Source organism: Pezoporus wallicus, unplaced genomic scaffold, assembly GCF_028554395.1.
Source record: "Pezoporus wallicus isolate ANWC-B61680 ecotype Strahan unplaced genomic scaffold, APGP_CSIRO_Pwel_v1 contig_3847, whole genome shotgun sequence".
Classification (NCBI taxonomy): domain Eukaryota; kingdom Metazoa; phylum Chordata; class Aves; order Psittaciformes; family Psittacidae; genus Pezoporus; species Pezoporus wallicus.
In genome coordinates, this window is record NW_026639842.1 from 3,157,517 (window position 1) to 3,182,776 (window position 25,260).

Below are 25,260 nucleotides of genomic sequence, written 5' to 3' on the forward strand. Positions count from 1 at the left end.
ACACATGAAGGATTAAGCACACTGCAACAAAATCAGGAGTCAAACTGTATTTGAAAATAGGAGGTGGTGTGGGATCAACGGCTCCGCAGCAGAAACTGTTACACGAGGCAATACTTAAGATTTTTGAGCTGTGTTTGCATGTCACTTTGAAGCAAGATGTTTGCTTACCATTACAGACGCATGTCCTACGAGGTTGGACCAGATGATCCCTGAGGTACAGTTTGGAAACCTTTGACTTTAAGCAGGAATTTGAGTGCTGAATAATAAGCATGTGTAGTTTCAAAACAATATCCAGGCAGGAAGGTAACTCCTTAAATTCTGATTCAGATTTGAAATTTCTTTTAGAATTGCAAAAAATAAGCATGAGTTTGACACACACATTTCTCCCCCACCCCAGGATAAATAAAATTCAAGAAACTGCTGTCTCAGTCTTCAGTTCAGTAAGGAAAAATTTACTGAATATAGCCAATAGCTAAAGATAGAACACTCTACATCTTAAAGATGGAGTCAGCCACAACTGATTCACCTTTCTCTCCTCTTACTATCTCTTGAACTCCATCTGAACAAGCTAAAAACCTCAGCACCATGCTTCATTTCCAAAAGAGCAGCTAGAATTTCTCACCATGCCATTTTCCCCACATTAGCCATCTCCCCAAACTCTGTCTATTTCGAGTTCAGCAAGCTTTTCATTTAGAAGACCAGAGCTCTGCACTATCTGAGATCTCTTTGCTCTGGTCATGGCCATGACCTGTACTTGCCTCTCACATGAAATCCCTTAAAGCCCACACAGCAGGGAGCCCTTCCATTCACTACTCTGCTCTCTTTAGGCGCTCATGCCTGCACTCCTCATTGCAAGTCACTTACATGAAACCCATTTTAAAGAAAGAATGAGGAAATAACCAAGCAGGGTTATTTCTACCAGTTATCACTACCAGAGCCTGCTGGCCATTTCTAGTTGCAGGAGATTTAGTGCAGCACTGAGCACAAACACCAGTAAAAACATTAATTAACAGCCACAAAAGAATCCACTCATGAACTTCAGAACAGTGACCTCTTTGAAAAATCTAGCACCATCTGTATGAAAGTGACTGCTGTGAGCAGGGACAAGACAGGTTTTCAAATATATCATTTTCAGTTCTTCAGTTTCTTGGTTCAAGGCACCTAAAACTGCTGCTGCCCCTTCCTCATTTAGTTTGTTAACATTTCTGTGGTACCACTTCTCAGAGTACCATAAAGAAAAACCAAAAACAAACCAAAAAGAAACCCCACAACCAACCAAAAAGCTAAATATTGCACATGGTAATACCAGTCTTAGACTCTTCCTACAGAAGGATCACTTCTCCCCTGGATATCTATCTCATTATCCACATTTGTGAAACATTATTCAATCTCAAACTAGCCAGGAAATTCCTAGCCTTCTACAAGTCAGACTTGAAATTCAAGTGCAGAATTAGAGAAAAGGCCTCCTGCCCTGTTAGCTAAATTCAAACATCTCTTTTAAAGTACTACTTCAAGATCTCTGATAAGGTGAAAATGATGATTTAGAAACCCTCATTTCCTAAGGTACAGCTGATGCTGCTGTAAGAATACAAGTTCTGTAGGGCACACGAATGTATCAAATCCCACTACAAAATGAGTTACCTTTTTTTCTTCCTCTAAGTAGATCCTTCTAAATTGATCTGTGACACTGAATTGAGAGACCAGAGTTTAGATTCGGCTAGCAACAACTAGCTAACAGGAAGTTTTGAATAAATTTTTTAGCACATTCTCAGTAACTTCTCTCAACTGTGAGTATCTCCTAGCAGGGTTTCTGTTAATCTCCTCCTAAAATTCTCATGCAAGATTTAGCAAGTAAACACTGAATAAATGTGCTTTGGAACTGTATGAATAATTTCCTAGAGTACTACAGAACATGAAGGCACAAAGTACGTTGTGAGAGTGTTTTCGCTTTCACAAACAAATTAAACCTCTCTGAATTGACGACATAAATAATTCAGCATTATTCCATTTACTAAATTGGGAAGAAGTGAGGCAGAGTGTACATCTTTAAGAGAGCAGTGTGTTTTGCAACAGAGAGATGATCCCACTAACAGAGAAGTCTCCCAGAATACCACCAATTCATGCATTGCATTTGTCTGAAATCGTTGATCCTGTCAAAAGGAGCACTCCAAACTGAAAAAAATCAAGGAAAAAATTCTCTTAATCTGTATGTTTCATTATTTATTGACTGCCATTTTCAAATGCACTAACAGTAAGTCAGCCAGGGCCTCCTAAGCCCTTCAGCGCTTTGAAAACCTCCTGTATTCCTAAAGTCAGTTTAACTGATACATCATTTCAAGGAGGCAGTTTACAAACAGAAGCTTCACAGGAGATATATCAGTGTGTGTGTTTGTGTCATTACCTTGCTCACAGGCCCTTCCTCAAAAGAATCCTCTATAAAAATGAAGGATAAATAAAATCTTTCAAAGGAGACTGTGTTTTTATCTGAAAAATTCAATGGTGCTACATGATAAAAAACCTCCACTGGGTAGTGGTCATTAAGTGCTCTTACCACAGGACTGCAATGACAGGAAAAGGTAAATGTCAATAAAAGATGGTAGGTGCAAGTCAACAATAAAAGCAAGGACAGCAACCAAAAATACATTTGCTTTTATATGATCGTCTGTCTTTAACAACCTCACAGAATAGACAGGCTTGTATTGTGTAAGAAAATATGGGAGACAGCACAGGAACTCCAAAATGAAGGAGACTTTTGCAGCAGGAATGTGATGGTTAGCAAAATCCTCCTGTGCTGCAGTATCATCACGTGCTTGTCTTTCCTACCAGGTGTAGCATGTGTGGATGGGGGTGCCTTCAAACATAAATTACCAATAAACACACATTGTATTTAGTGTCAGGGAATTAATTGAGCTTTCTGGAATGAAAGCCTTTTGGCACAAAAATGATAAACCGAGGCTGACCTACCTGAATGGGTCCCACTGACATCAGCAGGTTTTTCAGTTGGACATCAGTAGTTGATGAAGAAAGCCCTTCAACTGACACAATACAGGGCTGAGGTTTGCACTCCACCACTCGCAGGTTCTGTTTATTTGGCATCAAGCGTCCTCGGCCCATCTGGCCTGCTACTCCTCTGCCTCTGCCATGCATAATGACCTGCCAACAACAAAAGTAACAGTATTTTGATTTACTTACCTAGAGCTTCTGCTCACAGCATTTGACAGGTGATACAGAAGTTGGCTATTTACTTACAGACTTGATTAACGAACAGGGTGATGTAAAACAGCTTGTTGCTGTTTGCTGATTTGAAATGCCACTTATTAAAATATTCACCCACTGCTTATACAAACCTTTTTTAGAAGGACAGCAAGTTGTATATTGAGTTATATATATATATTGCATTGAGGCTAAAAGCCGTAGCTTTACCACAGACCAACAAAGCAGTGGAGTTTCTCAGACCAAAATACATAACTTAATTTTCAACACGCTAGCAGGATGTGTTCGGCTCCCATATTTTAAGTCTGAACAAAAACCCCACAAATCACCCCCCTCCTTTTTCTCTTCTCAACCTACAGGTAAATCTAATGTACCCACAAGACCAGCAAACTGCTTCAAATGCCTCCAGTCTCTATTGCTACCAACTCTTGGTCTGGTATCAGGATGGACTACTTGCATATGCTAAATAATTTTAAAACAATTTTTCAAAGTTCCTTTCCCCCAGATCCTTAGGACCTGGCACCACCATATGCTCTGGAGCTGGAAATGTGTGGATTTAACTCTTGTAAACGAAAGACTGAACAGGTGGAAAGAGGTTAAATAACAATGAAACAGAGTAACAAACATTAAACAGAGTTAACACTTAACACTGAGTTAACACCCAACATGGTTTCTCCATTCCTACCTGGAAAGCCTACGGAGGCTAACAACTTTCTACACCCCTCCACATCAGCAAGGAAACTTAATCCTTACAAGAAGCAGGAAGACTATGGCCAACAGTTCAAAACCAAGAAATTAACCTGGAAGTCAAAATAACAGCTATCTTCAAGGAGCATGCCAGTTTGCAAATGCAAAGGCGACACAGGCCACTGCCACCCCAACCCTTGCCCTGCCGCCTCCCAATGCATGACCAGTGCAAAAATCAAGTTACAACATTACCAACTGTTTTGAGTGATATAAACTTGGAGGATCGACCAAAGAGCAACCTGAAGCAGTCGCTGTGCACTCCCCTATGTATGCCAGAAACAGCTGGAATAAAACCGTAAGCACAACTTCAGAAAAACTCTCAGTTTTAAAGACAGAAAACACATTGGCTACCACCTCCTACAGCAGCTATCTTGGGATGCACTCATTTTCCCTAGGGACTACTGTGCTGGCCAGGAAGTCAGCAGATGAAACAACCTGCAGGCATCACCAGCCTGCACTGGGTACAAACAGGTCTCTCTAAATTAAAAGCTTGATGTGCAATTATGCTTCTCCTGGGTCATGCAGCCCTGTGCTAGCAATTGACAAACAGGATGCTAGTTATTAATAGAGCAACACAGCTAGACAGTAAAATTTCTAGCAGTGACATGTATCTAAAAATCACCTTTTTAGGTTGATGGATTCCCTGGATGTTTTTGACCCCTTGAGGAGCTGGTGAATGGATCTGTGCCTGCTGCTGCTCTTGGTGGTGCTGCTGCTGTTGCATTCCTTTTGTCAATGTGACCTTCCGCACTGGCTGCTGTTTCGGCTCCAGGGGTTGTTGAGGCCGCTGGGGCTGGCCCTCTGGGTGAAAAAAGCCAGCATCATCTCCCCCCTGCTGAAATCAACACAACAACAGGCGGCTCAATGTCCAGGCACTGCAAACTGCCCCATTCAGCTTGCTCAGTGCAGAGAGAACACCTAGCGGTTTGCCTGCTAAAGCGAACCAGTGGCCATGGTAGGCATGGGAAGTGTGCTCCAGCCTAAAATAAACCCAGGGTATCTGGAGAACAGTTTACTTTGTTCAGGCTTTATTATAATTACAATGGTAAATTAATGTCTTTTCATACACCAAATAGCAAGGTGTTTTCACTTCTCTTCCCAAATACTTTTTCCTTCCAGGGTTACATGTAAACTATGAGTTTATTTTGTCATTACTGTTACTTATTACTATTATTTTTTAGAGACATACACATTGCAGAAGGAGCAAAGAACTGTGAAGGCTGGAAGAACCAGGTAAATGCTCATCTTTAAAACTTCAACCTCTCTTTAGTTAAATGATATCTACTTCGAAGCATGTACTTTTTCTGCCAGCTTCTATACCAACAGCCTTTTAAGCAGTCTCCTTCCTCAAACACTGTCTCTACTTGGAACGGTTCTTCCCTAAGGTTGTTTTGGTTTTCTTTGTTTTCTAAAGCTCTTATAGATATTTATAATCACAAACATGACAAAACACCACCTCAGTGCCTCTCTCATCCAATGTATCTCTTTCCATAACACCCCTCAGTGCAATCAAGCAGAATAAAAGCATAAACTGAAAGCACTAGGAGAGAAATGATTCCCTTCCACTGCCTCTACCCAGAAAGTTTAGTCTTTATTACAGACTGATGATTCTTGAACCTGTATCCTGCTGTCCAGATCACATCAATTCCTGAAAAACATCACATGGAGAAAGAGACAGCAGAGCCTGACAAAAGAGAAGTATTTTTGCATCTATAAAGCACATCACATTATTGCATGGTTTTAAGAGCAGTATCCATACCTTGACTGGACTCCAACTTTAGAACTCAAATACTAGCAAGGCTTGTATTTGCCAGGGGAAGGCTTCATTTAAGTCCCTAATCAACCTCAAGAAACCCTGCCAAAGCTCTCAAAGAGAAGGCATGTCTAAACAGAGGGGGAGGGGGGAAAGGAGGAATTATGAAAGCATCTTTCTTTACACAGGGTTATTTTCCCCCTTTCCTTAAATATTAACAACTCAAAACTCCTTTTTCATCTGTAACATATCTCACAAAACAGAGGGTTTCATGCTAACTGCCATGTTTCTTGCGGATAAGGAGACAAAATACAAGGCTGCAGAAGAAACAGATTTATGGTCTAAGAGCAAGATTACATTGATCGGGAATAAAAATCATTACACTTCTACTGGGATTAAACAAAAGCAAAAGAAACACTTACTGAGGACTGGTGACTAAGTCTCCTCACTATCATTTGAAGAGAAATAGTCCTGTACATGTGATATGCATGTTTGCAAGTTCACTAGTTCACAGTTTACGCCCTTAAATCAAGTCCTCGATATTACCAAGTATATACAGGTAACAATTTCTCAAGAACTAGTTAAATCCCAGACAAATGAGCTTCACTGCCCCCTTGCACTGTCTACACTACGAAAGCACAATCTGTCACAGGAAAAATCTTGAAGCTCTTCCCACGTATGGGCTTTCAATGACAGTGTCCAAAGTGAGAGGGCATCCGGTTTTTCCACTTCTAATCACATACAGTGTTTTTTTCTCTACTATACTGAATGGCTCCGTCGCTTTCCAGAAAACGTGATATATAAACCTTTGAGAGAAGGAACTAGTGAGAAATTATAAAGCTTTCCCTTCAGAGTCTCTCTCTTCAATTACTGCTCAAAAATATAAGAGCAATAGCTCTCCTCCTCTCCTGAAAAACCCAAATGTACACATGCAAACAAAACCTTACCAGGAAACCAGCATTAAATCCTCCTAAGTTTAGTATTAATTCAATATCAGTATCACCATAAGCCCTATAGCCCAATTTCTTTTATTCAACCCTACAGCAGCTGGAAGATGATGAAACTAACAAGAACAACAAGCATTTCAGGAGGAATTTAAATGCAATAATTGGGAGCTAAATATCTAATCTCTGCTAACTGCCTGCTGTGAAAAACAGCCATAAATACTTGCAAGCATTTCTTTTCAAGGCAAAAAGCAATCCCAATACATAGGAAGAGCATGTGAAAGTGAAGCCCTCAGGTACAAAACACATCCAACATGCTCATTACAGAAACTTCAAAAGCAAACAATCATTTCCCATAAAAGGCTAGCATAGCCAACAACCCCCCAATATTTAACTACCAAGCCCAATTAGCACCAAATAAAACTGTGTAGGCTAAACACACAGAGTTGAAGACATAACACACAATGTTAGGTCACACTGATGAAAAATCTGACAGGGTTTGCTCCCTGCTGGGGTCTTCAAATGCCACCTTTGGGCTTCACTGTGAGCATGATGCTCTGGCAAAAGTCAAAAGGTAGAAAAATCTCCACACTTTCTGATGAATTAACACATCTCAGAAATAAGAAAACCTATGCAAAACAATAAATAAAGTCCACAGGGTAAGAAAAGGGCCTTGAGCAAGGTCTGCTTCTTCCTGCAACAAGAAGGAATAAAGGGCAACAGGATTAAACCCTTTCTTTATACTACTGCTCTGAACATCCACTGCTTTTTGGGATGACTTGAAGAGGGGAAGCAGAGGTGAACCTGCAAGCACCACCTCCCAGGAGAGGTCAATGAGTGAGCAACTTGGTGCTCAAGGACTAACAGTGCTCCCTACAAGTCAGCAGTACATTGCTTCCTGTTACAGATAGCCCTGGCTTCAGCTGAAGACAAGTTTTGGTGGTTTTCTTATGAAAATGAAAACCAAATGTGACTCCTAGGTCACTATGCACCTAAAAAGCAGAACACCACGGCCTCAAATTATGAATTTTAGAACCAGTTCCTTTTTCACTGGCTACAGATATGACAGTGCAAGGACAAGCACTGTCCGAGCCAAAATGAACTTAAGTAGTAGTATTTACTGGCAAATTAAGACTCACCACCACCGTCATCCTTTAAATTTCTACGCAAGACAATTAGTGACTTCTTGAGGCACGTAAATGGAGAAGAACTAAGTCAAGCAAACACCCACAAAGAGCTTTGAACATCTGGACTTCAAAGATACAAAACCTCAGAACATTACACACAAGTTATACATTCATACAAGATCATTAATATTTTAGAGAAAAGACGTATGACTAAAGATGACTATAAAGATGACCATAAAGATGACCATATGTAACATCAACTCCTGATTTTCACTCATGAAGTATACAATAAGCTGGCACCCATAAGGTAAATCAAAACCTCCAGCAAAGCTACAGGTGACTAAGTAAACTGAAGCTGTACTGCAGAAGCTACCCAAAACAATGACTAAATCATAGAAGCTAAATTGCTAGCACCTCTTCTACTTAAAATGTCTCAGTTCTAGACCATCTGAAATCACCTTTTGCTTTTCCTAAAGTCAATTTCACCACTGCTCATTTTTCATTAGCTTACATCACTGCCCTCCCCAGATGTAAACATGTAGCAACAGAAGAAGGTAATAAAATTTTGAGTCTTCTCTTGCCAAAAAATATCTTAACTCAATTTTTTCTATAGCATTTTGACATGTACAGGACAACACTAAATTTTTCAGAGATATCTCTATTCATTATCATGGCCTGCCTCATACAATTTGATGCACAAAGCGCTGAAACCAGGTACAATGCTTCTCAGGCCACCACAGAGACCTGCGATTGACTGAAACAAGCTCTGATTTTATACTACAAATTTCCTCTAAAGTCCTCTGCAGAAAAGCGAATTTCCATTCTTTGTCTGCAAACCAATAAAGGAAGAATATTGTTTTGTTATTGTCTACTGCTTGATTTCTATATTACGTATCATTCTGACCTTCAAAGTTCTGAATTTCCAAGTTTTTTAAAAGCTCTGCTTTCACAACATACAGCCAGGAAAAAGTTCTCTTGAATGAAACTTTACCATTATTCAGTTAACTCTGGAATAATGAAAATGCCTTTTTTAAAGTTGCAGGAGTTCTGTTCAGGGGAAAGTATAAAAACTATCTTTCAAATTTCAAGCACTGCAAGATTATTTGCAGTGCCAAAAAACCAAGTTAATTTCAAAGACTCTGCGTAATTAAACAAAAAAAGATCAAGGCAAAAGGGTTTATCTACATGGTGAATGGTTTTCAAAAGTTCTACTGTGGAACAGTCTGTGCAGTTTGATCCAAAACTGGATCAACAAAATGGTCATGTATTTTAGAACCGATTCCCTCATACTTATTGAGGCTGCTTTTCATTAGTGAGACTCTCTCACTATACACATAGTCAGTGTTGTGTTTTGAGAAGCATAGACCATTCTGTCAAATATGAGATCACAAATTCTAAAAGCAGAATTTTATGAGGAACTGCTTGAATTTAGCAAGCTGAAGCTCTCTCCTCTATCACAATCATTATGACAGTTTTACAATGAAGTTTTTTTGCCACCAACATTAGCAGGACAAATTTATTTATAACAAATGCTTTAAAATGTACTGATAAAAATGCCTATTGATACTGTCAGAGCCGCTTGCAATTTGACAGATCAAATCTTATTTTCATTCTTAAACCCCATGAAGAAATGGTATCACCAACTTGCATTCTGTAGTGAGCAAATTGATTAATCCTCCTCTATAGAAATCTCAACTCTTGATTACACCTATCAGACGTTAAGCAGCATTATTCTAGAGTGACAACACTTGACAAATTCCCAAACCATTTCTCTCAGCCTTTGTGGCCCTGCTAGCTTGTATTAACCCTGATGAAAAATTAATTTTCCTTATCTTCTGCTAAACCCCAAAATCCAAATCCGCCAAACTGGCAACTCTTTCTGTAAAGGTATTATGAAAACCTCTAAAAGATTAATTGCATGTCTTCAGGTGACATTAAATTAATTTCTGTACTCGTGACAGACATTTGATACTCCGTACTGAGAGGACAGATAACATTGTCAGGATACACAGAAGGACAGTGGTGCAGTGTCCCAGGGCAGCCTCTTATGAATTCTCCTTTCGATAAGGCCATACTTCACTGTCATTGGCACTGTTAGTGATCTTGCAGCCCATAGACCTCACTGCACAGGTTTCTATTAACTACGACAATGCTGTGTCTATCCATGTAATCTTTATAAAGCTAATTCAAAATCACCCAATAGTAAAGGGATGTGCATGCTGGATAAAGCACTTAAAGGAAATAAACTCTGGTTGATTTGTGTAAAAATAACAGAGAAGCAAAATGTTTTCATCTTTTCTTCCATGCACTGTAACTCAAATTCTCTGTAGCATGATGAAGGCTTAAATCTTGCAGGAAAATCTCAATCCAAAAATGTCTTGTAATTGATTTCCTTTAAGAAAGGAGAAACCCCTCATCTGTTGCTAGTTTAAGTCAGTATTTCAGAAATTAGTACCTCTACAGTATCACACTAGTGAAGAAGTGAAAAAAAACACCATCCTATAGCTTATTAAGTTCATCTTCACTTCAAGGACAAGAGAAACTACTATTCATCAGCTACATAGGTTGTCATACATAAACTTGTATTTTAGTGAGACTGACTACAGTAAAAAGGACAGATGCCTACACAGACAACTGTGTTCCTCATGTAACAAACAGATGGAAAAAAAAAACCCAACACTTAAAGCAAGAAGGACTATCATCTAATATATATGAATATTTTTCTCATTACAGTTATCAGGAAGAAGTATTAAAGGCAAATCCCTAATAATATGCTATTTCTCTTTGACTGGTGCTCCAAATGCTCTAGCACTTTGATATGGCTAGTTGACAGATGGGGGGAAGTGGGAATATGAAGCCTAATCACTTGCCAAATATCCCACAACCAAGTGATGTGATCAAGCACTGTTTCTGAACAGCTGAAGATCTGTTTTCAATCTGCCAAATGACACTGAGAAACACCTGGAGACTTTTTTTTTTAAAGGCCTTCTAAGACATTTAAAAGTATCTTTTTAAGTTCAAGAATAACAGTACTTAAGAAAACTCCTGCTCTCCAGCCAGGCTAGAATACACTGTCAATAGACAACTCATCATTAACAACCAGTTTAAGACATACTAATGGTCTAGTTTTGGCTGAGAGTACACACAGAAATAAGCTACATCAGACTACACAAAGCAGTAGAACAATCAAAGCATTCCCCATCCACACCAGAAAAAAAAAATAAAAAAATTTCTGGTACTAGCCAGTGAATTACAGGTTATTCTCCCAGCCTAGAACTTTTCCATGGAACTAACTTACCTCAAACAAGAGCACCCAGACTATGCAATAAATGAAGTGCAGAAATAGTTCCCGTCCTGTGACAAAAAGACGGCGCTACACTTCAGTGAGCCATGATGTGATGAAGACTATCTTCTGCACTTCATGGTGTATGAAAAGTCAGAACAGCAAGAAGAAAACATCTTGCAGAAAAAACAGCCAATTCCATTTAATCTCATGTACTAATAGAATTCTTACCTTAAGTATCTCCTCAACTGCCCAAGAAGAAAATTAAGGCATGGAGAAGGACTGGTCAAAATGATGCTAGAGAATTCAAGTCATAGCCATGCTACACTGAAGTTTCACCAGGAGTGCCAGAAACACAGTTGATCAGACGTTGAATCACGACTACATGTGTTTCTAGCACAACCACCCACGAGTTCATAATGCAAAAAACTATGAATTCTGTGTCAAAGCTACAGGAAAATCAGAGTTCAGGACTGGATATGTGTAATACTCTGCGAAGTAGCCTCATTTTTATGTTGCTGTCTGCAAAGTATATAATGCAATGTAATGTCAATAAACATGGCTTTGAGCAAGTTTCCTGGCTCCTTCTCAATGTGATTTGAGTGGCACACAGGGGAATCACCAGGAGAAAAGACTCCTGCTGGAAAACATCAGCAATTCAAAACTTCTGACAGCCTAAAGTTCCTAAAGGAGTACTTCCCAGCACAGAAAGCCGGCACTGGATATCAGAAACCAGAACAATTAAGAGTTTGCCTTCTTCTGTCATGTCCATTTTTTCGGGTTTACGTTCCTTGAAGCTTAAAACTAATGGCATCAAACCCTTTTGGTGTGCTCCCCTAAGGTCCTTGTACAGTCTTGATAGACAACCTGCATTACCTCCCTTCCCAACCACTTACAGTGTTAGGATTCTCCCACACCTCTGTACTCTAGTCCATTCCAGCTGGTCAAACCTGAAATACCATTTAACAAACGCATTTGTGACTTCTGGAAATAGTAAATTTGAATTGGACAAATCTACATGCTTCCCTCAGTTAAGAGACCGCATTCAATTCATTTTCATTTCAAAACTAGCTCTCTTTGTAATTGTCATGGTTTAAGCCCAGCCAGCAACCCAGAAACCACGCAATCATTCGCTCACTCCCCCCTCCTTCCTCCCCCCGCTCCTGGAGGGATGGGGAGGAGAATCGAAAGAATGTAACTCCCACAGGTTGAGATAAGAACAGTCCAGTTACTAAGGTATAACACAAACCACTGCTGCTACCACCAATAATAATAATGATAAGGGAAATAACCAGGGAAGAGAATACAACCGCTCACCACCCATCGACTGATACCCAGCCCAACAGAGCAGTGATCTAACCCTTCCAGGTGACTGCCCCCAGTTTACATACTGGGCATGACGTGCTGTGGTATGGAATACCTCTTTGGTCAGTTTGGTCAGAAGTCCCATCTCTGCTTCCTCCTGGCTTCCCCTCCTCACTGGCAGACCATGAGACTCACAAAGTCCTTGGTCAGACTAAACATTACTGAGCAGCAACTAAAACCATTGGTGTTATCAGCGTTGTTCCCAGGCTGAAAGTCAAAACCACAGCACTGCACCAGCTACTAAGAAGGAGAAAAATGACTGCTACTGCTGAATTCAGGACAGTAATGCACTTTAGAAGTGCCAAGGCTGCCTTTAGTCATTTCTAGCAGGAAACTGGGCTACTAGATACTCTAACACCAACATCCTATCAATATGAATTCTGCACTATAACATGATGGTTGAAAAACTCTCCTTTGAGACTTAACAAGAGCGACAAGCAATATCAAATGCCTTGCTTTCAGGGTGTTCAGGAGAAAGCAGCGCTCTTCTTCAACATACAATTTAAAAGTCTCCTGAGGAAAAGCAGAAACCTGTTCTGAAGCCTACAACAGAAACACTTTATTGCACTTTAGTTCCAAGTTATCCACAGCAAACTTAAATTCAATTTAGGGAGATCTTTCTTCCCACTTTCAAAGATTTTATTAGAAACCCATAAAAAGTACTGTCTGCATCTGGTGGTGTTCAGTTTAAATCCCTCTAGTTGCTAAGTGCATCCACACCTGCCCCCGTATTTCATCTTCCCGGTACCCGAATATGCCCCAAACAGTAGAACACAGTCTGTCTCACTACCCTGAGCCATGAAATAGTGTCTCTATAGGGACCCTCCTCACGAGAGGACTGGGAGGACAGGGTACTGCTCATTTCCAAATGTTTCATGAAAATACCATGCCTTCTTCATAATTGGAATACCAAAGGGCTTCCTTTTTTTTATTTTGAGATTGAATTAATGAATTAATGCCCATTTGTGAAATATGTCCAGACTGAAATCTTGCAGGTTGTGGCAGGCAGTCCTTTTCCAGCAGCACTTGTATTAGTACTGCTTCAAGGGTTTTGCCCATTTCAACACTAAGTGACAAACATGATCCCCAGGCAATCAGATACGACGTTTTCTGCAGCTCCTTCAGTCCACAGAATATGGACATCATCCATGCTTCCTTCAAGTAGTGGTATACAAACAAAACACAATGCCATTCTCTTGCTTCATAAAAAATAACAGGACCACATATGGCAAGCGTTTCTGTGTTGTTTCTCGCAGCTGGTAGCACTGCAGAGCTGGGTAAGGGGTTTCCTCAAGAACTTGTCAAAGAAATGACAAAAATCCTAGTGTTTGTAATTCCTGACATATTTAGATGAAAGGCGCTATAGAGCTTTCAATTCAAATATTTTTAATTACACTTGAACATAAACATGCAAGTAGAAATAAGTACAAACATTAAGTGAGGGTGTATGATAAGGTTACATTATTGAACAAGAATCATTTCAATCAGTCTTTTTCCATACTTAGAACTCCATATTAATTTCTTAACACTTTTCAATTATTCTAAATATGAATCAAGCTTGCTAGCTTCCATTCCAATTCCCTTTTTCTTTTTATAACCCAATCAAAGTTTTTGTGACAAGATTTCCAAACAAAAGAACGTCTCAGCTCTTCTTCAAGCTTTTCAGATGAAGCATTCCAGGTTTTCAGGAATTATGATCACTAATAAGATATTGCTTTTAATGCAAGAGGGAACAATGAGATTTTTATGTATTTTTATCTATTACGTGTTTTTATGTATTTTTATACATCCATGAAAAAAACTCATTGTGCAGCTTTCCACAGTGACAAAGACTGGTGTGTTCTTGGTGCAGCATAAGAATCAGCATTTTCAGGCCTCTGGGACAGACACACATCTCTTTGAAAATGGCAGGCTATTTTCTGGCTAAAGAGAAATCACCCAACAACAATATTAAGATGGCTGAATGATACAGTGAGTTTAAAATGCTATTTCCAACAGAAAATCCAACTAAATGAAAAAACATGTTCAGCACACATTTCATATAATCTTAAGATATCTAAGGTCACAGCTAGTACAAACCAGTTCCTCCATGAGTAAAAGCACTGCTAATATATTGGCTTAAGAAATTCAGTTACACTTGGTCCTAGAACTATTTACCAACAGACTGATCACAGAGAGCCCAAAGACCACCACCACAAACAGCCAAACTGTGAGAGAACATGCCCCATCAAGAGGGAGTGAAGGATATTAGTGCTCAGAAACAGTTAAGAGATCTTTTAAAAGAGAAAGTGCCACAAAGGGATATAAATTCTTTCCTGCCTCTCTCAATCACAGAATAGAATCACGGAATCATGAAGGTTTGGAAAGACTGAAGTTTAATACAAATAGTCATAGACTGAATATTGCAGTTTGGTCAATATAAGAATTCTCCTTAATGTGCACACTGGACACTGGAACAGATGGCCAAAGAAATCTCCAATAATGAGATCTCAGAAATAGACTGAAAAAATCTGTCAGTAATGCTACAGAGTTCATCTCCACCTTCAAAACAAAATAAATTATTTCTATGGTCCTTTCACCCCTATTTTCTTTTACTCTTATACCTGGAAAGGATGGCTCTGAAGCCTTGTCACACAAACCATAAATGACACTGGATCCACTAAAAGTTATTTGGGCCTCCATAATAAATAAATCAAATCAGAGTTCATTGCTAACCACTGCCTTATTTTCAGGAACATAACATTTAAAGGGAAAGAAGTAGAGGGATTTGTTTAAAAAAGCAAAAACATAATAATAACAAAAAAAAAAAAACACAAAACAAAAACCCAACAAAAAACAACCAAAAAACCCCAGACAAAAAAAATCACTGACAGTACCCAACATGTGTCACTTAGATGTGCAGACTTAGTCTGACATACAAGAAATGGTGAATTATTTTCTAATTCCCTTTTCTTTAAGAAACCATAGATTAAGGCATCTTATATATCACATAAACTAGACAAATTAAAATACTTACTGGAATATAATTAGTAATTCTTACAATTCCATAAAAATACTTATAAAACAAAATCTCCTCAAGAGAGAGTATTATGGAAACAGACAGATATTTTGACTTCTTCCATAACAAGGGATACTTCTACTTGGAGGTCAGAAATCCTCTGTAGTACTGCAGTGCCCAGCAACACAAATTAATGTAGATGCTTAAACTGGGAAAGATACTTCCAGTAGTACTTGTATACCACAAATCTTAACAAGTACATCTCCTATCTGTTAAAAAACATCACCAACAGCACAGCATCATTTAATCCTAGTTCTGCAGATGGTCCTACTAAATTTCATAGAATCACAGAATGTTTTGGCTTAGAAAGGACCTTAAAGTTCATCCAGTTCTAAGCCCCTGCCATGGGCAGGGACACCTTGCAATAGACCAGGTTGCTCAAAGCTTCATCCAACCTGGCCTTGAACACTGCCAGGGATGGGGATTTCTTATATAAATTTACACAGCCCTTGCTACCAGCTCCTGTTTCAGGTCAATTTGGTCCACCAGCTTCTTCTGCTGGCAACTCTACTATCATGCTGACAGGCTGTAAGAGAAGGGACTTTCCAAGTCTTTACCAACATGAATCAAGAGAGCTCTGAAAAGGAACCTGCACTGCGTCTAACCTACATTGCATTTAATCAAAAGCCATCTAACTTTACACAGGTATTCAAAACATTTCTGCACAGAGCTCTAGAAAGGAAAAAGGGTACAAGCGTTTGGACTGAGAGCAACAGCAGGGCTGCTTAAGTGCAGGATCGAGTCAGTGCATACAGGTAAGGGATACCAGCCAGCCCTTTGGCCAAAGGCAGGGAATTAGAGAAGGCACTAAGGAGAATGGGTAGAAAACATGAGATCTGTTTTTTGCCTTATATTTAACACTGAGGCAAAAGTTGTGAAAAATAAATATAGCATGTGGCAGGACTAAGCACTAGAAACAGAAACTAAATGTGATCTGTGATCTTTACAGTATTCAGAGTCCAAGTAGCTTTTAATTAATTCTTCTTCAAAATCCTGTCAAAATGGACAAGATTGGCCCCCCTGCTGCTCAATTTTTTCTTTTGCCTTGTGTGGTCAAAGAAACAAAGTCATAGATTCAGCTTGGCACTAATTAAAAATTAATCAACTACCTTGATCAATGTTGAATAACTAATTGCAATGCCTGCTTTTATTCTTCCACAGTTGGAAGGAAAACTTAAAATGGCCATGGCAATACAAAAAGAAACAACAAAGGCTACACGTGAAGAGCCTGCTTTATCTTGCTAAAGCCTCAGTTTCTGAAAGTTAAGATGGACAGAGCAAATCTGTTTCTGTATGCAATGAAAGAGGGGTTGCAATGTATTTAACAAAGCTAATTGTTCTTGCTTACCATGAGGCTTATCTGAAACAAAACACGGTTTTATGAAAGAGTATTATGATAAAAAAATATTTCATTGAGAATGCTACTGTGGGCACTGATAACCATTTGTTAAGAAGAGCTGTATACAGTGGTGACTGGTGTTTTGTTTCACCACATAATAAAAGAAGTTGCGCATGATTGCTTTATTCAATTATTCATGAACAACAAACCTGTCACACCTCTTGCAGGCCACTGGGATTCCTTCAGACATATTTTATATATAAGTATTTTTAGCCCAACAGAATCATTTTCTTTCAGCTTCTTGCAGTTTATTCTTCTGCACTTAAGTTAGCCTGTCTGAGGAGGAATTAGACATACTCCAAGCTAAGCTGCTGTCAGCTCTATGTGGTCACTAAGGCCCTTAATGTTAATATTTTGAAAGACCACATGGTCATTATGCAGTTCACAATTTTAAATGCATTTAAGTTTTATGAGCTGCAGAAAAACGTTTCTAAAAAGTAGTTAAGACTCTGGCATTTTGACTTTCTCCCCATTTTACAGAGGAAAGTCTAGCCTCCAAAGCCTTGTTCAGTCTCTGTAAACACACTGTTCGCTTTGTTACAGATTTACAGCAGTTCTGCAAGTTTCCCCAATGAATGCTCTAAATAATTTAAGTAGCATTCTTCCAAAATAAACTACCTCCAATGCACCACAGCATTAAGCCCACACCACATCCTCCCTTCTTCCTCAGCATTAAACCTGAGGACAGTCTTCGCACTGATAATGCCATCTCACTATGTCCCCTCCTCTCACTTGCTTTAGAGCCCTAACAAATTAACTTGTCTTTTCATTAAGACAGAAGAAATTTGGTAGAGATACCTTCTAACCAAAGCCCCAAATCTTAAATAGGCACACTGCCATCAAGATCAGCATTGTGACTCTTCCACAACACCAGTGCTCAAGGGACATTCTGCAAGATAATAGATCCCTAATCCAAAGATAAGGAAATCTCATTTAGATGCAGAAGTGAAATGGTAACATTTCAAACCCAGCCTGTGTCAGAAAATATCCCCCTCAGATACACTGCTTAGTTTCAAAACACACTTTCCAAGAAAATGAAACAATCTTCCCTTGTGTACAGAAAACACATCAACACTAGCACACAATCAAATCAGGTGGCTTCAACTACTAAGTAAGCAGAGCTGGCTTTTAACCAAACCTTAAAAAGAGCCATCCAAACCCTTTTCTCTGACCAAATATCAGACCTATTAACTTTAAGCAAAAGGAGCTCTGTGGAGGAGTCTTTCAGACTCAGGTTACAACTTATAGGAGTATTATTTCAATGATGTTTCAATGATAACTGCTTGGCAGTAAAGTATCACAGGAAACATTAATTTCTGAGTGATAACTGCTAATAACTTACAGTTCTGAAAACATAAAATATGGACTATTACATCTGCTAAACCTGCTACTTCCCTTATCAGCTTAGGCCCATATTTTATTTGGGGATTGCACAGAATGAAACACACAAAAACAAACCACAACACACACACACAATATGAGCCTTGGAAACTTACCCCTCCTGACAACTTAATCACCCTGACTTTGCTGCCGACATGGGGCTCATCTCCACTACCACAGTTTGTCCGGTGCATGACAGTCCTTTTCACGCCAGATTTCAGTTCCTGTGGCCTTGCTTGTACCGAAGCCACTCGAGCAGTCTGTGTTGTGGGCAGTGATGCTGCAGCAGGCTTTGTCTGCAATACTTTCTGTGGCGCCTGAGGTGAACTCAAAGGTATTGTTCTAGTCTGCCTCAGCTGCTTCGCTGGCTTCATCTGCTGTCCTTGATACTGCATATTTGCCCCAACCTGTGGGAAATCTGTGGGTTTGGGTTGGATATTTGGAACTACCGTATCTTGCTTTCTAACAAGGAGTCTGTTTTTCACATTTTGCCTGGTCTGTAAGCCAGAATGGGGTATGTAAGGGCTGCCATTGGTGGGGTACTCGGATGAGTCGTCCTCCTGCTGCATGTAGGACTGTTGCGTAGAAGGTTGCTGCTGCTGCTGCGCAAGTCTTTCAAGCAATTCTCTCTTTCTAGCACCAGCCTGCTGCTGCCGCCTCAGCTCCTTTTGTTTCAGGATTTCTTCTCTTAGACGCTTCTGCTCTTCTATCTTCAAGCGATACAATCTAGTTTCTTCATCTTCATCTGGATACTATACAGGAAAATACAAATGAATTTATTAAATTCTTAACAAATGCCCAGCTTGGTCAAAACAACACCTGAATTGTTGTTTCAGATGTTGTAAAGCTATAACTCTTTGAAGAGCTTTTGAAATTATCCGTGATACCAAATTAAGGCTACTACTGGAGTGTATCTGCTGGAAAGTTTTAGTTGCTATTCATTACAGACAAACAGCTCAAATCTGGTTTAGGACTTACATATACTAACTTCCTAAACAGAAAAGCTTCAACACCAGCTGAAAATCTGATCAGAATATGAAAAGAAAATTATTAAAATCTAATGAAGTTTTACAAATTGGAACTCATTTAGAAGCTTCTAAAACCAATTAAACTATCACTGTAATTCAAGATATCAAAATATGTTTCAAATGGAAGGTAACAATACAGAGGCAACCCACTGTCACACAGGTTTTATCTTGCTCTTTTCTGACAAAGTAACAAAAGGTAGGGTGGTAAATGACCTGAAAGGCCCTGATTAGAACTATTGATTTTTCTCACAGAATTTTCAGCCTGATCTCAAACTCATTTGTCACACAGTAATTGGTTATAATGAACAGCACAAGTCAATCTCTCTGACCTTGAACTCATGCACTCTCTTCAGAATCAAAATGTTGCCAAATGCAGTGTTGGAATATTAATAGTATATAGAGAATGCCTTTAATATTCCAGCCCTGGGCTCTTCTGAAAGAATTACACACTAACAAATAACCTTTCTCAAGGTTCAACTTTGGCAGAACGGGTTCTTACGAAAAGTTGTATAAATAATGGACAACAGTCAAGGAATGCTGATGCTCATCATCCCAGAAAAGAAACCAAATTGCTCGTATGATATAATCGCACGAATTTTTCAAAATTACAAAGCAGACTTTTTTCATTATACTTCTTTCTTTTCATCCATTTGGAAGATTTAGATACTTGACATATACAGCCTGCTTACAAATAAGCACAACATTCTACTTAGTATATATTAATCACCCCTAACAAAAACAGGGTCTCAAATTAACAATACTTTGCATGTCAGTAAATTGCAGCATAAATACTAAAATATTTCTCAAAAATTGGGAATCCACGATGAAGTTATTTACCCTGCAGCAAACAAGTGCAAACTTTTCACAACATAAATGCCATTTTTTGTACACCAAATGTGTAATTACCCCCCCCCCCCCCCCACCTTAATTTAAGAGCTTTCATTCCTGATATGCCCCAGAATCCTCACCAACCCAAGGGGAAAAAACAAACAAAAGAAACTGCAGAACTGAACATATACAACCATAAAGTTGGTTCACAGATCTAAAAGTCCAGTTGTCGTATTTGTACTCATAGAATCCAGATGCACAAATCCTGAATGGCTGTTTTCTACAGCAGTAACTGCTTCTTTCCTTAGCACGTATTGATAGGGTTTATTCCCACAATTACTAAAAAACAGCTGCATGTCTCACACTAGACATCCAGCCTAAACAATGGCTAAGACTCCTCTAAAACTGGATTTGCAAAATTCGTTTTTTTGTTGTTTTTTTTTTTTTTAAATTCAGGGATGAGGCCTAACGCTTTCCCTTTTTATGAGACTGCTTCACGTACTAAAAGGTTCTGATCTTCCTCTATACTTTTTGGACTATGGTGGTGGTAATTAATAATTAATCACTGTAAGAACAAGATTACAGGTCACTGTTGATAGACAGAAGCATGCTCCTACAGAAGGAAACTCAAGTATTTCACCTTATATTGAAAACTGGAGATGCTGGATTGTAGTAAAAAAAAAAAAAACACAAACAAAAAAAAACAACAACAAACTACTATCCTTACAAAATACAGTCAAAGGGTAAGGCCCTTTAGTTTTCATATGATGAGAAAATACAGATAAGATACAGACAGGAGGAGGATATGCTGCTATGCTGATTCTGATGCAGCAAAGAAAATTTTCAGTCATTTTCAGAGACAGTAAATATCTCAGTTAATGAAACTGCCCAAACAGAAATCATGTTTAACTTAATGAATTTGTTTAGCCATTTGCTTTCCTTCAAATCATAATATTCAACATTTTACCTAAACAGGTTTGATGGATTCCAGCAAGCCAGTACCAAACTTACCTTTGGAGTATTTTTAACTTATATTCAACTTAAGATGTCAATACCATCACAAGTCTGCATTAAGACCAGCTCTTTTATGAGCTGTCCTTTATTATTAGGACTGTCTGCTCATTTTATCATCTAAAAAGCTCTGAAGGCCTCAAAAGAGGTGGATCATGATGTATAACTTCCAAACATTACCGCAAAGTTACATATAGCAGCACAGGTATGTGAACTTTGCAGCACACTTAAATGAGTCTTGCCAGCAGACAGTAAATGAACATCCTGAGGGACTCTGGCCAATACATCCATGCAACATCGCTTGAACAGATACGCTGATTTCCACTACACTAGCATTAAACTCAGAAGACAACTGACAAACTGTAACACCAACACGTATGAAATTAGATGAATGTTTAGTACAGTATTCAGGTAACTTGAGCTCAAATACAATCTGAAATTTTCCTTTCAGGAACTAAACTCAAAACTTGGGAAATCAGTAATAATCCTAAGAAGTCGATCCCTTCTTAAAGAATAATCTTAAACATCAAGGGCCAAGAGCTCTGAGGTTATTTCACAACTGCAGATCAGCCTGTTAATGGGCTATAGGTAGACCTACATCCTTCACCATCATAAGCAAGTTCCTACTACTGTTCTCAGTAAAATCCCCTTGCAGCTAGAGGAAGACCAAATAATTTAACAGCTTGATGATTAACAGAGTATCTGCATTAGGAGTCAGGTTTAATTGAAACTAGTTGCACAATGACCCAACAGAACAGATTCAGAATGACAAGAAGTTTTTTACTAGGATGAAAACAGTGGCAATTAAATCCTCTGCTGATCAGCTTTAAAAGCACCTTATGTATACTGTATTACAGAGTGTGGGTGCGCGTATATATATGACCTATGGTACGTAATAAGGAGCTTCATCGTACAGAACAGGCAAGACAGTACTTTGGGTCAAAATGGAAACAGTACATGATACCGACTGATAATGATTTTCATCCTATTAGTTTAATAAGCCCAATACAGATTTTTCCAACAAGCAGTAAAAAATGCATTTCGCCTCCCCCGCGAAAAAACCAACAAAAAAAAACCAACAAAAAAACAACAAAAAAACCCAAAAAAACCAAAAAAACAACCAAAAAAACCCCACAAAAAAAAAAACCAACAAAAAAAAACATCTGGGAAAGAGTAGATATCCTTCAAAGTTGTCATAAAGTTCAGAGCTTGTGTTTGGAAGTTTGATGCCAAAACCAACATTATCTGTAGGTGAAGAAGCAGAAAAAAACCTCAGAGCAGCCTTTTTTCTGGATAAACTATTGATGTGTCACACTTCGTAGAAAATTCCACAACATGAAAAAAATGGTATATTGGAAACAGCTCTTCCTTTTAGAGAATGCTACAGCGTATAAAAGGCCAGAGATGCAAATCAGTTCCCTTGGCTTTGTGAAAGTCTTTTTTTTTGTTATTGTTGTTGAGTTTGGGGAGTTTTGGTTTTTGTTTAGGGGACAGTCTCATCCATCTTTGAACAGTTCGTGAACACATTATATTTCATTCTGGTTTGAAGGGAAGACTGAGCCTTAGCTATAGGCTTTTCTTCTGCCCCAAGATCCAAAGCAGCTTTGATGGCAAGTGCCAAAAGAAAATGTTACAGGCAGCTTTTCTGAGTTTAGCTGAGGAGCAGCAGTAAGACAAGTAGCTGTCTTCCATCGTTCTCCAGGAGAACTTAGAATGGCACTGTTAACTGAGGAAAAGACAGCAAAGACATGCTCTAAACCAAGGAAATAAAATTTCTAGTGAAATTTAAGTCTCAGTATTATTAGCTTGCTTTTTATATAGCAAATTAAAAAACTCATCCCACAGCTTTTCAGAGCTCTGCAGGCTTTATTACTAGTTAATAGAACGATTGAGTCGTACAGACTGCAAGTGTTCTGGTTTGCTATCAGGGAACAAAAAACAGAATCATGCAACCAGGCTCACTTGTGTCCCTCAGCAGAATGGGTGCAAGGACAGAGTGTCCTGGGTTCAGCAGTAGCAGTCATGTTTGTTTTTTTTTTTCCTTTGTGGTAGCTGGTACAGTGCTGTGTTTTGACTTCCAGCCTGAGAACGGTGTTGGTGATACCGATGTTTTCAGTTGTTGCTAAGTGATGTTTACCCTGACCAAGGACTTTGTGGGGCTCATGCTCTGCCAGGGAGGAGGGGAAGCCAGGAGGAAGCAGAGACAGGGCACCTGACCCAGGCTAGCCAGGGAGGATATTCCATACCACAGCATGTCATGGCCGGGGTGGGGGGTGACTGGGAGTTACCCGGAAGGACAAGGGCTTCCGGGTGGAACTCGTTTTCTTGGCCGGTGGTATCGTATTCTCTTCCCTTGTTATTTTCCCTTATCATTGTTGTAGTTGATAGTAGCGGTGGTGATTTGTGTACATTGGTTGCTGGACTGTTCTTGTCTCAACCCGTGGGAGTTGCATTTTTTTCGATCCTCCTCCCCGTTCCTCCGGGAGTGGGGGAGAACCCCGGTGGGGGGGGGACACGGACCTCGATTGTTGTCAGCTCGGCACCACTCACTGGGAGTGAGTGAACAAGTTACCTGACTGGGTTTAAACCACGACACAGAGTAATCAAAATGGTTTGATCTGTGACATAAACACAATCTGTTCAGCAGGCTCATAGTTATTTTTTTCAGTTGCAACATTAGAAACAAAAAGAGGCTAGAATAATTTGTCAAAAAAAAATCATGACAAGTCTTCATAAAACGTAAGGCTAGATCCAAGTTGCGTCATTTATCTGCTTGCTTTCAAAACCACAAAGTATCTTAAATAAACGTATCTACATCCACATCATATATTTCATGTTGCTGATATCAGCTCCTGAACCCTCAGAAGCTATGAGTCACCCTACCAAACACAGGAGCTGCACATCTTGGACAAGCAGGAAGAGAATTAAGAAGTTTAAGTTACTCTGAGAAGCACACTGCCCTCTTGCGATCTTCCAACTGGAAAAAAAAACCATCACGATGAAGAAGAACCTTCTAAGCATAAAACAGAAGGCACCATTGCAAAAATTTAGAAATCAAGCCTATTTAAACTGGACAAAACTCAAATTCAGACACATACAATTTCTCAGGTAGTTAATTTCCAAGAAGATGAAAAGATGTAGTTACATTTGGTCTTGTAACTTAATGCAGCTACTATTTTTCATACTATGAGCCTTGTTAAAACAAACAAGACAGCAATATAAAATCCAACAACCCAGCTACAAAATTCACTGGATTTGGGAGAATGACATGTGAAGATTTCAGTATAACAGGGCTATTTACTGCAAAATAAGTAGTTAATATCAATACAGTTACGATTATGCAGCATTAATTTCTCTTCTGTTTTGAGCTCCAATACCCATTTCGCCTGAATAGCTTCACACCACCTTTCCACATTCTCCCCCTCCTTTAAATCCAAAAATTCTTAATACTGTTCTTATATTATTGTCTCAATTCCTCCTATGCTAAACTAACCTCAACATGAGCAGAATTAGGCACACAGTCATCACCCACAATTTCCGGTTCCACTGACAGAATGATTTTTCAGACTGAGGGTATGTGAGTTTAAATCTTGAAGAGTTACAACTATTCTGAACAAAGGCACTGAAAAATCAGTATTTTGTAGCCTCACAGGAATGGGAACATAAGCATACCATTAGTAAAGTAGAAATAGAGCTTTTAATCTTCTAGTCAGTCAGGTTGCAAACCTTTCAAGTATCTATTTTGAAGGTGAGCAAAACCTCTTATAGCCAACACTGCTATTTTTTTGGTGCTTCCTGAATTGATAGGACATTCATAAATATGGCCACTGACTCTTCAGGAAGAAGGTTACAAAGAGAAGTCTTAATAATTTTCCAGTTGAAGACACTTGCAAAATAACCTGCCCAGTTCACTTATGAGCAATGCAGCTTGAAAAGATGACAGAACTTAACTCTTTCTCATCTTCATAGGGAGCTGAAGAACAGGAAGAAGTTAGGTAATTAGAAGAAAAACACATGAAAAAATACTGGAGAACATTACAATCTAAGGAGGGAAATGTAGCAACATACACTGCAACAGTGAAGAATATGACTAAATGCTTAGGAATGAACATTACTAGTGCAGC

At 39.0% G+C, this 25,260-nt stretch overlaps 1 protein-coding gene across 6 annotated transcripts in view; it reads right to left on the reverse strand.

The window, feature by feature from the left end:
- Positions 1–25,260, reverse strand: part of RBM33 (RNA binding motif protein 33) — a 103,293-nt gene that overhangs the window by 10,064 nt on the left and 67,969 nt on the right. For 2 of the 6 annotated variants that reach the window (XM_057416457.1, XM_057416455.1), the window contains exons 15-17: positions 18,386–19,021; positions 4,583–4,795; positions 2,965–3,153 (exon numbers count right to left, since the gene is read on the reverse strand). In XM_057416457.1, coding sequence (XP_057272440.1) covers positions 2,965–3,153; positions 4,583–4,795; positions 18,386–19,021 — 1,038 coding nt within the window. Of the gene's footprint in view, positions 1–2,964; positions 3,154–4,582; positions 4,796–13,801; positions 14,356–18,385; positions 19,022–25,260 lie in introns of those variants that run through there. The other 4 variants (XM_057416456.1, XM_057416458.1, XM_057416461.1 and 1 more) reach the window with 4 other exon arrangements.